This window comes from Wyeomyia smithii, chromosome 2, assembly GCF_029784165.1.
Source record: "Wyeomyia smithii strain HCP4-BCI-WySm-NY-G18 chromosome 2, ASM2978416v1, whole genome shotgun sequence".
Taxonomy (NCBI): Eukaryota; Metazoa; Arthropoda; class Insecta; order Diptera; family Culicidae; genus Wyeomyia; species Wyeomyia smithii.
This window is the reverse complement of record NC_073695.1, coordinates 179,370,812-179,384,250: the sequence shown is the minus strand read 5'-3', so window position 1 is coordinate 179,384,250 and position 13,439 is coordinate 179,370,812. Positions and strand designations below refer to the sequence as shown.

Here is a 13,439-nt window from a genome sequence, read left to right as displayed (position 1 = left end):
TCCCCTGTTGACTCTCATCCTAACAAAAAATAGGTCTCTCTTATAATAAAACTGGTATGTTGAACAGCAAGATGCAACCATGTCCAATGTCACAAACGCGTTGATGTGTAACCGTGAAGACAGTTCGCTATAGCTCGTTGCGTGACATAGAATCGTACGCTGCCTAGAAGTCGATAAACAGATGATGTGTCTGCAAGTTGTGTTTTCGAAACTTGTCTAGAATCTGTCTTAAAATGAACATCTGGTCCGTTTGATCGTCTCGCCCGAAAATCGCACTGGCATTCACCAACAAATGCTTCCAGCAATGATCTCAGTCTAACGAACAGGAAACAAGAAAGAATTTTAATTGTGGAATTGAGGGTGCCTCGAAAGCTGAGATACTGCCCCTGCTTACATAGTTGACGTAACAATCAACACAATCATTGCGAGAAAACGCGTGTTTGTTACTTTAACCCATATCATCATATTGAGATACAATTTCAACGAAATAGTCTGTCAATTTTATGAAGATTGATGTTTGAATAGAGACCCCATGTATTATACGAGTCTGCCCGTGGTTAATGATCCAGAAAAACCGCTACGCCACTTTATGCGAATAAACATGCATTTTTCGAACATAAATAAACATGCATTTTGCGAATACACATGCATTGCATATGCATGTACATAAATTTGTATGAAAATTAGTATAGGAAAACTTTTTCGCTTGTTTCTTACTAGAGACCTATCGATCAATTCACTTCCGGTAGTGTCAGGATTGTTTGGAGCCCCGAATAGAACCATAAAACGTTCTGGCAAATCGATTAAGTTTACTCGCCGTAATATACACACACGTTCTAATTATCACATCTGATGAAAACCTGCACTAGTAGGGGGAAAGGACACGGTGACTTTAGAACTTCCTGAGGCTGAGTGTTTGTAAAAATGTTAAAATACAATACAAGAATTCAATCCCCCTTTCTCCTTTTCCCCTTTCCATGGAATATCCGTCGAACTAAACGACTTAACTTAGACAAACAGACAGTAGTTAGACAGTCGAATAAAACGACTTATATATGTTGGATTTTTGTGACTAGTATGACTTACAGAATTATAGTCTAGATACCTTCCTTCTAAATCTTTGGGCAACCATTCTGAAGTTACTCTATTGTTCTCTCGTCGAACTACGGTGTCCAAAATCGAATGCTGTGATCAATCACATACACTACACCAAGCAACCGTTTTGCAATGATTATGAGTGGATACGCAAGGATGTGTTTCGCAGCAGAAAGTTTCTAGCAGAGAGAACCGACATCGTAGTGACAAAAGCGGACAAAGGAAAGCAGATTGTAGTCATGAATCGCACAGAGTATGAAGCAAAAATGGGTGATCTATTGAGTGACGTAGACACATACGAGGAGATAAAAAATGGCCCGTCATCAGCCACTTTAAAAAAAATCAACACACTGATTGATGAATGGTCAAATGCAGAATGGATTGATCAGAGCACAAAGTTTAAGCTAAAAATGTATAACTGCAATCCACCAAGAATCTATGGGTTGCCAAAAATTCATAAACCGAATAGACCATTGAGGCTGATTAACTCAACGATTGGTACAGCAACTTATAAAATTGAAAGATACTTCTCGAACAAATTAAATTAAAAAATATTACCGGGAAATCCGAATGTCATATCGTCAACAGCTTTGAATTTGTGGACAATATTCGGCAGCAGAGAGTAGCAAGCGATGAAATCCTGCTCTCGTTAGATGTGGTTTCTCTTTTTACAAATGTTCCCACCGAATTCGCTTTGGAAACTATTGATCTACGGTGGAATGAAGTGAGGAACTTCACCAACATACCAAAGAAAAATGTTATGGAAATGCTGAAGCTGATACTATCGTCTACTTTTTTCGTGTTTCGGAATCTTGTTTTCAAAAATTTGGATTACCGATGGGATCGCCACTCTCCCCCCTTATAGCGAATATAGTTTTGGAGAGATTAGAAAATACAGCACTAGGTCAATTGAAACAGGAAAACATCACACCGGCCTTTTTCAAGAGATATATAGACGATTGCGTCCGAAGAGATGAAGTAGATAGGATGGCTAGCTGTATTCAACAGTTTTCACCCGAGATTGCAATTCACCTTGGAGTTGGAGGACAATGCGAAACTGGATTTTTTGGACACTTTAAATACATTCTAAGTAATAATATGTTCCCAAAGTTTTTAATCAATACGTTGATACAAGAGCGAACAACAAAACTTTATAATACGATAACAACCACGACAACACTGTGCCCCAAGTTTATCTCAACTCCATATATACCAGGCTTAGGAGAGAAATTAAATAAATATTTAAGACAGTTCAATATTGTTTTAGCTTTTAAACCAACGGACAAAATTAAAAACATTATTTTTACAAAATTAAAAGACAAAATTGAAAAACAACGGAAAACTGATGTGGTTTATGAAATACCATGCGGCGTTTGTACTGGTAAATCGTATATTGGACAGACCAGTCAATTTAAAAAAAAAGATTAGACCAACACAAAAATGACATTAAATCCAAAAATGTAGGGAACACAGGACTAGTACAACATACAATAAATGAAGGACATATTTTCGATTTTGAGAGTACAAGAATCTTAGACGAAATAACCAAAACTGACACGAGGCTCATTTCGGAAACATTTCATATAAAAATTAAAGGTGAAGAAAATATCTTCAACCTACAACGTGACTCGATAAAATTCCGATCTGCTTACAACGGGTTATTCGAAACACTAAAAACAATAAGATCTGACAGCAATCGAAAGTAAAAGAGAGAGGGAAAAAAAACAGATAGATAGAAGTTGAAACGCCGGTATAACCTAGATTGTGTTTGCTACACAATCTAGGTGTTTTATTTGTTAAATTAAAACCGATAATTGTATTTAAATGTATTTTAGAATCCGCTGAGGATGACCGAAAAAAATTTGTAATAAAGTAGGTCGGAACGATCGGAAATAATTGCTTTTCAAGTCTACTTTTCACCGAAAAATGTCGATGATCCAACATATATAAAATCAAGCGGTGATGATCTCAACGAAACAAAACGACTTAACATAGACAATTGCACCTTGTATGGAGTGAAGCCAGTTTGCAACCAATTGGCAGTTACGCCAAAGGGGTTTTCCAATATTTCTCAAAAGTTTCAGAACAAAATAGTTTTCTTCTCGTTTGTAGTGTATGTATCTTACGGAGAGGAAGCTGAATCAACGAAAAAGTGCATTTTGGCTCTTGACTATGTGAACACGGGCAGTGTAGTCGAGAGGGCTTAGAAACAAAGTGCAATACGTTAATATCATTAACTCTCAATACAGGTTATGTTGTAATAGAGATATGAGTGCGGGAGAGTACTAAAAAGAGAGAACAGGAGAGAACAACGTAGAAGATTAGGTGTTTTATTGCTATCTTCAGCGATACTTCTCACCGTTTAACACGCGTGCCGCTAAATAAACCGTTGTGTATATCAGTCAATACTACAATATATTCGAAAACAACATTCGAATTGTTGTTTATTGTATGATATAGGGTTTACAGAAGGGTGCCAATGAAAACCAACTTTTCGAATTTCGTTTTGCGGTAGGTATCGCTAGAAAGAGTCCCAATGTAAATTCCAGCTCTATTGTACAGCAGCCCTCTTTCCAGAACCAGGTCTTCTTTTTCCGCAAACTTCCATTCTCACAGAAGAAAAACATTCGAAGCAGCTTTCTGGTGCGTAGTCTGCAAAAGAATATTTTCTCGCTGTAATAAACTGCTGATACTAGACATCTTGTTTCCCGAGGCAGAAACAACGACGTCCGCATGATAGCACATTAAATATGCGACTGAAAAAAAGTAGCGATAAAGCTTCCTTTCTTGGTAACTGTACATGAAAGAAAAAAAGCCAAAAATTAAAAAAAAAAAACTAGTGAATGACAGGAAGAAAAAGAGAATTGTTTCTCTTCGGGGCTTGAGAAATTAGGTTTTAATAGAAATTGTTCAATAAAATCGATCTTGCAACTGATTTGAGGCGGGCGTTAGTTTCTCCACATGTACGAAAGCTTTTGCATTACAGGGGAGAACTGGGAACACTGGTCCAAGTGGAAAGTGCTCTTTTAGAGCGCGTATAATTTTCTTTATTTCTAGAGTGTTTACAAAAATAAAATTATTGGTGAAGTGTTCAAAGTTTTGAGTGGTGTATAAACCAACCTAGTAAGGTGGAGGATTGAAGAAGAATTGTGAATAATGTGTAATTTGTGAATTTTGAATATTGCTTTTGGCTGAACGGAAGGTTGCAGAAAAGCTTCTGGTTGAGAGAATTGGTTGCTACGGAGATAGTGACTCTCTAATCAGAATTGTAATGGCTATACCTCTTCTATGCTGAAAGTAAAACGGCTGAAGGGAGGTAAAATGAATTTCAGAGATCCGAAGGATAGCTTGAAAATTGGTAGACAGCATAAAAAGATGAGTATAACAACATAAATATGCATTAGGATGGTGTATAAGTGAAATTTCGTGAATGAGAGATGCCTGGAATGTTACTGGTCGAATGGTAACTATTCCAATAGAAAAGGTTCTGGCCTATGTAAAAGTTTTGCTGGCGAAAACTTGAATCCGTATTGTGAATTGTATATGATTTTATTGTGGTGTTTGTGTTAGATGAATGATAGTGCGTACCCAATTTTGAAGCTTTCGAAAGGAGCGAAAGTGAAGCAGGCATGGTTGAGTGAGCGAGATGATGGTCTACACGTTTTAATACAACGACAATACATTCATGTCATAGCCAGGGATGCCACATCTACAGATTAATCTGTATTTTACAGATTTTTGGCCGAAGTAACGGTACAGAATCTGTATATACAGATATACAGATTTTCGTCGAAAAGTACAGATATACAGATTTTTCGAAATTGACATTAATTTTTAAAAACAATTCAAATTTTATTTCATTAAATATTAAGCAAATTGAACATATTTTCAACTCCTCACACGTTTTAAGTTAAAAATTTTGTTTATTTACCATAAAAACTTAAAAAATACAAAGTTCTTTATGTTTAAACAATACAGATTTTTTTTTTACAGATATTTTTGTTCCAGATACAGATGCTCAGATTTTTTCAAGGGAAAACACAGATTTAAATGTGGCAACCCTGGTCATAGCTGGGTGGGTTGCTAAGTAGCGGTGTATGGTTGTTGTGGTGGTGAGAGCTATGTGCGAAAAGTGTTCAACGAAGAGTACCAGTACGACGAGACAACAAATGGTTGTTAGGTAACAGTAAAAGAGAGGTTAGAAGAAAAGAAGCAAGGGTCTGAGTTGCCAGTATGTATGAATGTATGAATAAAAGTAAGAACCCGGTGTTTGCTGAAAGTGATTGAGCTTTTTCCTTCAGGACAGGAGGGTAACAGCTGATAGAGGCTGCAGTACGTGAGGGCGACAGCTTGTATGAATGCGTTGATTTCAGGAATGTAAGTTTCAATATGGCGAGGACATAGAATCGACAAAAGTGAAGAGGTTCTAGATGGGTACAACGGTTTGATATTTATCTTTGATTTCTATCAAGAATTATTTTTCTATTCAGAATTCCAGACATATTACAGTTTTTGGGAGCAGGTTTGAAACATTACCATCCCTATATTAGAATTTTATGTTGTGGAGTTGTTTTGACATAGCGGGCTAGAAAAAGCACACTACAAAACGGTGGTACTCAGATATGAGGAGTGCTTGCTCAGAAATGTGTGAGCGTTGCTTAACTGTCGTGTGTTCGGGTCCCGGCTCGGCGGGGACTCTTGGTGTCGGTGGGATCGTGGCGCTGGCCTCGCAATTGCCCTTTACACTTGACAGTCGGCTGCGAGGTCTGTGTGTGATAGAGCGAAGGGTCGAGTTCCGATACGGAGTGTGGCCGGGGCTTTGTTTTTTTATTGTAATGTGTGTAGTATTGTAATGTAGTAGTAGTATGATTTTTTTAGCGGTAAATTCGTGCGCCATTTAATGGCGAATTCATCTTCCATGTGTAGCTTCTACGGCGTAGCATTCTCGCACTGTTCTGGAACTTCATTTTTGCACCGCTTGGAAAGGTGTACCACACGATCGATGTTTATCTATTTTGCGATATTTCCCAATGTTAAAAATGTCTTGAAATTCCGAACTGAAATATATCTGATGACTCTGTTTTGATATCCATTGTCATTCCTTTTCTATTCATGACTTACCTAGCTTTTGAATAATTCTTTTCACTCCATAGCAAATTTTCATTGAATATGCTAAATTTTCATAGACGCAGATCGGAAACGGTAAAATGAATAATAATTGTTTTGGCATTTTGTAAAAGTTTAGGAATACTGTATTGTTGCGTCGAGTTCGTTTCCGCGGCCGTGCTACACCGTCCCGAACTACACTTTACAACTCGAAAACGAACACGCAAGCGACACTACACTCAGCTGTCATATTTTTCGTACGGTACTTGAGAGCATTTATTTTTAGTGTTTTCAGAATGCACCCTGTCTCTTTCGGGTGTAGTCCGGGATAGAGGGTATAGTCGGATACAAAAAAAGAGTAGTCCGGAAAGGGAAAAAACAGTACAGGACAAAAGTTAATCTGGGTGTGAATGCGCCGCGGAGGCGAGTTCGACATTACTTATGCTTTTACGTATGTCGCGGTGTTTGACAAAATGGTACTCATCGCTCAACTTAGTAATGAGCCAACATAACGCATAACATTACTTGAACTCGTCGTGGTACGATTGAGCGCGGTCATGCTCTAAGCAGAGTTTTATTAGAAAGAGGTGTTTTCACCCAGAGAGTACTGGTGTGGTTTGTGGAATTTGGAGTATGGTGCATTGATGCTAGTCGAAGTCGAAATCTTATGATTCAATTTTTTCGATTTTTCCCAATTATGACTAGTTCGGCATTTCGTCAACAAACTTAAAATATATATTTTGGTCAATTTGCATATCTGCATTTTTTTAAAATATTGGGGCTTTGGATGCATGAAACTTTGCCAATTTTTCTATTTGATAGGCAACACTCGCATCGACTGCTAATAGAGAATCGGCGTGAAATATAGTGCTCCCGAGCGTCTCCGTCGGTAGGCGTGGATTGAGCGGTCGTGCATAATGTTTCGGTGTAAACGCGTCTCCGGCCCGAGAGAGTTCTGCTCAGATAAATGGTTTCGAAATGTAGTGACCCAACTCTATATATGTTAGTTAAAATAGTCCACATAGTGTAGTATAACATTTTGCGTTTCACTAGGATATACCACACACACCTGTGCGTGACCCTTATAACACTCTATTGTTAATTTTGCTTTAAGGTGAATCTGGACGGTGGCTTTATTTTGTACAATTTTCAGGTTAGGTTTCATGTCACTTGACGATTTTGAGCGTAAAAATCTCAGCTTCCATTTAATAAATAGGGCCCGAATTGCTACTCTATGCATGCGTCGGTAGTGCAAACAATCGATCAAAGTTTTACACTTGTAATCTTAATGATTTTCGAAAAAATTACCTTGTAAAATTTGGACAAAATTCGAGCACGGAGTTTCACCTTAAATCGGTCTCAAATCAGGAAAACGCTTTTTAAGAACAAACGAACAATATACAAGAAATGTCGTTAGTCGACCTGTTAAGCTCAAAGCCAGATGTCCGAGTCACCGAATATCTTGAGACTTCGCGTCGATATCTTTCATGAGGTCGTATTTTCTACAGATTGGTTATACCCGGGTTATAATTTTTGGTATAAAGAGGGTCACTTCACGAAGAAGTGATAGGAGTGGCGAGGTGTAGCGTGGATTCAACTCTCGTAGCTTTCGTAACATTGTGTAGTCCGCTGATATAAATCAATGAGAGACACGTTTCGGTAGTTGCATAATGACTTCATAAACAGATGTTCGAATATTTTAGTCTGTCCTAATTGAGTCATAGGTCCGGTATCCTCGCGTGCGCTTTAGTTTTGCGGTGTAACATCATCAAACGGAATGAGTTCGAATCGCGTAATGATTTTCGTAGAAGGTATAATGAACTAGTACGCGCGATATTTGTTATTATGAATCCGGTACTCGAACTCAGCGCATCGTTTACCAAGACGAAACCTGCTGCAAACCTTACCCTTTTCTCCAACATCCCAGTGATTTCTCGTGGAAGTGCAGAGGTGTTCTCGGCTTCCAATAAAGCGAGTATCACGTCAACATATTCCTATACACACTCCTTCTTTGACCTGCATTCGGATGAGGCCGGCGCTGGTATTGCCTAATATAAAGATTAAGGTCACCAGTCTTTACACATTGAGGATGAATGTTAGTCCCAAGCATAATCCATTGGTTCTCTGTGTAATTACAGCTGACCTGGCAATAACGGAGTAGCAACCGCGGGCGGTCAATCATGCTCATGCTCATGCTTATGTACGAAAGCTTTTGTATTACAAGTCTCGGGCAAAGGTTTTGAAATTTAGCAAACTGTAAACGGACTCCCGGGAGTCGCGTTTCACTTTTTTGATCGATGTAAAAAGTATGGAATTACCGAAGTCGAGTTTTTTATGCCAAATGCCAAATGTATATATATATATATATATATATATATATATATATATATATATATATATATATATATATATATATATATATATATATATATATATATATATATATATATATATATATATATATATATATATATATATATATATATATATATATATATATATATATATATATATATATATATATATATATATATATATATATATATATATATATATATATATATATATATATATATATATATATATATATATATATATATATATATATATATATATATATATATATATATATATGGCAGGAACTGACACGGTCCAGCAGTTTTTCTGATTCTGTTTATCGCTTTAATGAGCTCCTCGTGTAGTGGTGATGAAACAAGTCTCCGCTGAACAAACTTTGGATAATGAAGAATCATATATGGCATTATATCATTGAACAGTTTATTAAAACCTGAATATTTTATAATGAAGTCCCATTTATAAGCACATACTGTTCTCAAAATACTGCATAGCAGAAAATTACTGCATCAAAAGGATACAAAAAGTTTTTAAGAATTTCTTAAAGCATTTTAACATTTTATCTGTTTAGGGCTACACATGGAGCATTTTGTGACTGCTTACCTGTTAATACCCAATCAGGCCTTGTGCGTACTAACAATCGTTCTAAGGCAGCAGTTCTCAATCTTTCTGAACACAAAAACGCTGATAGATTTTCTTCTTCATCATGTTTGATATGCTTAATTTCTATTTATTCTTCTATTGAAAAAAAAAATCGAAAATAAATAAAAATTTGACTACCTCACTTTTGTAAATTTGTGACGATTGAAACCTGCTACCATACCAGAATGCCGTAGAAATCCACTGTCCCTTACCCTTGTTTATTCTGTTTTTCAGATTTCGTCAAATACTACCGCGAGCAGATTTGGCTTGCTTACATCATTCCCAGTGACGAGCTGGCTCGTCTGTCTCTAATTTTTAAGATGACCCAAATAGTCGAAGGTGGTTTTGATTTCGTGTCTTTAAAGTTTGCTCCGTGAATTGTAGTTTTCTTTGCCTGCCCTAGTTGAACAAAAGGGGGCTCTAATAGTGTTGTTTGTTCATTAGATTGTATACTAACAAGCTTTGATTGGCGTATGGAATTGCAGCTCCTGATGTGCATGCCGTTTGATTCAGATGAGACGGGCAATCATGCGAAGAACCATTTTTCAATCAGCGTCGGTTTTATGTTTGTAAAAGAATAGCATTCTATCAAGAAAATTGTTCCACATCTGTGCTCTTCTGTTTCTGCTCTATCATTGATCACCACCGTTGAAAAAAAAAAAAAAATAAACGACACTTTGATTAAATACTACTAGACAAGGCACGATCGAAACCGCATTGTGTGACGGAAACAAACATAAGCCAATTCACCGTACTGCCTGCTTGCCTCGTCAACTTCGTCAATAAAACGGATCTGTCTCCGTTCAGTTGTCGGTTTCCGTTCAGTTCATCAGCCTCGTGTATGGAGCGTTCCTTTTTTGTGAACTTCTGGTGTATCTTCTCGAAGCGCAATAAAAACCATCCCTCCTGCTAAGGTCGGTTCAAACCACGCCATGGAACTAACGACGACCGTACTGATCCCTATCTTAAAACAATACGTAGCGGGAAAATTGATGGCATGAAAATCAAACGAAGCACGAGATGAAAGCGGTTTATGATTAACTCTTGCGGCTTGCTCCCCGTTTCCGATTGCAACCCGCCTGCCAATCGATGGAGGCCACTCATACCAGTTTCGTTGTCTTCGCGGGTGTCTACTGGTTGTGCTTTCCGGAATCGTTGGTTTGATTTTTATTGCTTTTTCTTCTTCGGGACATTGTTTTGCGAGCCTTGCCGATTCACGCTGCTTCCTCAGTAGGAATTCGAGCATGAAAGCTTATCGTGCCTGAGCCTAAATTAGGGAAGCGGAACCATTGCCATTAGGTCGGGAAGTTACTAGTACTAGTGAGTACAACTTGGAGATGTTTTAACGTTACAGTACATTTGTAGAGGGAAGGCATTTCTGGAGAGGTATTTTCCTAGTAGCTTTTCGTTGGCTTTCTTCTACTTGGTTTAGATCGATTGGGTATTACACTAAGGTCGTTTGTTATGCGGGGGATGCGTTCCAAATTTGTGGTTGAACATGATAGTGGCCAATCTAGAGACCAAAATGCAATATTTTAAATTTTGAGTATTTACACATAAAAATTGTGAATTTTTTTGAAAACTGATAAATGATTACTCGTGGCCTAAAACGGAAAACGTGATTGAAATGAGGTTGAGTACCGTTTTTGAGTAATGGAGGAAAGCAACCCGCGCAAAAAAAAACCGCGTAAAAAACGACCTTACTGTACATTAGTTATATGTACATTACACTGGTCAACACAGGTGCACTATAAGAGCTCAAACCGGAAAAATGAAAAATTATAGCTAAATATTTTTTAAAAACATTTTCCGCACTAGGACAGGATTTTAAGTTATTATTTGTCAGTTTATTTTATTACAAAGGTTGAACAACACATCACTGTGATCAGAGTCGGATTCAGGGTTATGGGCCCCCTCATTTCAGTTGTCGAAATTCCAACAGAAGAATATGTCATATAAAAATCACAGGAGGGTTGTGTGCAAAGCCACGACCGCAAGGTTGAAGTAGAATACTTTTACAAGACAGATAACCCGGCTGCTTGCGTGTCAGTCGTTTTGAAATCGAATTTGTTTCGTATATCCCGCTTGTTAAGCACAGTATCCACAAATCGCAATAAACATCACACTGCTGTGCATTTGCAGCAGCATCGAACCTCAGATGCAGTTATTAATAACCATTTATTATGCTCTTCCAAATCCATTCTGTAGCCTCGAAAAAGGCCGATTGCTGCAATTACAATTTTCATTCAATTATTGCTTTTCATTCAATTATTGCATAAACGCTTCATGGTCAGATAGCGTGCGATATCCGCTCTGACATAATAAATTTTTCGAACGTTGTGGAATGATATAACCGGAAAAACTGGTGTGGCTAAATTATTTCCAGTTATACCATTCTACAACGTTCGAAAAATTTTAATTCGTATGTCGTAATACTCATGTACGAAAAATACATCTCATTCATTCTGGACCCGCCTTTATTTTCAGTTCCTACAGATTTTCTCAGTTTCGTACCACGGATGTACAAAAACGATTTCTTGTGGACATTTTGTCGAGCCGGACCGATAGAGCTCTCATTAAGGCAACAAAATAATATGTATTGTGCCGGATTGTGCGGCTTGGAAGAAAAAAATGTTCCCGTCTCCGTGTCGCATTAAAGCAAATTGTTGCGTGTTTGATATTGCCGATGGTAGACATAAGTATGAAGGTCGGAATTCTGCTGGGATGTCAAACTTTAACCGTCTTCTTCAAGATGTTACATCCTTGTTAATGAAGTATTGTGAATTTCCTAAAATAGACTCAGCATCTAAGCAGAACGTGCCGAACTTTTCTGTTTGAAATCGGATTTGTTTCGTATATAACGCTTGTTATGCACAGTATCAACAAATCGTAATAAACATCACACTGCTGTGCATTTGCAGCAGCAAAAAACCTCAGTTGCAGTTTATTAATAACCATTCATTAAGCTCTTCCAAAAACATTTAGAAGCCTCGAAAAAGGCCGATTGCTGCAATTGCAATTTTCATTCAATTATTGCATAAATGCTTCATGGTCAGATATACTCGCTGTAACTGCTACGCTATTCGTAGCCATGCCACAGTTGTGGCCGCTATACGCTGCCAGTGGTAACGCTGCCCCTGCATCAGCTGGCCCAGCTGCTATCGATGCTGAGATCAGCTGCAACTAGTGCGCTATTCATTGCTACGCCACAGCTGTGGCCGCTATCCGCTATCGCTGGTATCCACTGCACTGCTACTGCTACTGCTAAGGGATGACTGCTGTTCTACCGTGATATAACATTATGACGTACATCCATTTGATCAGTTTTTCAATACGGTCCAAAAACGAACGGGTTACTTGTCACTTTTGTATTGAAATGGTGCATACATCATTTTATTTTCTTGATTTTATGCAACATACCAATAAGTAACAACTACCGAACAAATTGGCAGAACCCCATAGTGGCGCTTACGTCATTCTGCGAGATTACGGCAGTGTTGTCGCTGTCTAGAACTGTTATGAGCGGCTTCGGCTGAAACAAGCTCTTATATAGGCCAATTTCAAGGTATATGATTTTGTCGACTGTGCTTGGGAAGCAATCATATAACGACCAATCAGAGGTCGAATTTTTCGTTTTGACAAGGCTTGACTTTTCAATAGTACAATAGTTTGAATAATAAAATTACAATTATCTTCATTTGAGAAGAATCTTAGGGCCAACCACATACCACGTGGACAAATTTTTAACGATTTTGACACCCCCTCCCCCTCCGTGGACAACTGCCCATATAAATTCTAAAAAAATTGTATGGACCGTGGACATTATCCACCCCCCCCCCCCCCCAAAGCTGACACGTGGTATGTGGATTGCCCCTTAGAAGATTTTCCAATCTATTGCTGCAAGAACGAAGGAAATCCATCGAATACTAAGCGATTTATTAGCATTTGAAATGGGACATATTTTTCACTTTTTTCGGTTTTAAATTTTTAATTTTACATCCCTATGTAGCCAAACCTTCTGAGAGAAGTATTCTATTTCAAAATGTGATTTTGGAGTATTAAAGTTGTTCGATAAAAGTTGATTTAAACGAATTTTGAGTTTAGATCAGTACTTGGGTGATGTAGATTTTGATTCTAGGATAAGTTTAGTATGATTTAAGCCAAAAAAAAAATGTCAAGAAAAAAATTTGTTTGGTAGATATTACTGCTTAAGAAGAAAAGGAAACGGTTGGTTTTTGTTG

At 37.7% G+C, this 13,439-nt stretch overlaps 1 protein-coding gene across 7 annotated transcripts in view; it reads left to right on the top strand.

The window, feature by feature from the left end:
• LOC129720935 (uncharacterized) overlaps window positions 1-13,439 on the top strand; it is a 233,423-nt gene that overhangs the window by 191,742 nt on the left and 28,242 nt on the right. Inside the window, exon 6 of one of the 7 annotated variants that reach the window (XM_055672865.1) lies at window positions 9,433-9,537. The exons of the other annotated variants lie outside the window; for them this stretch is intronic. Coding sequence (XP_055528840.1) covers window positions 9,433-9,537 — 105 coding nt within the window. The remainder of the gene's footprint in view (window positions 1-9,432; window positions 9,538-13,439) is intronic. 7 annotated transcript variants of the gene reach the window in all.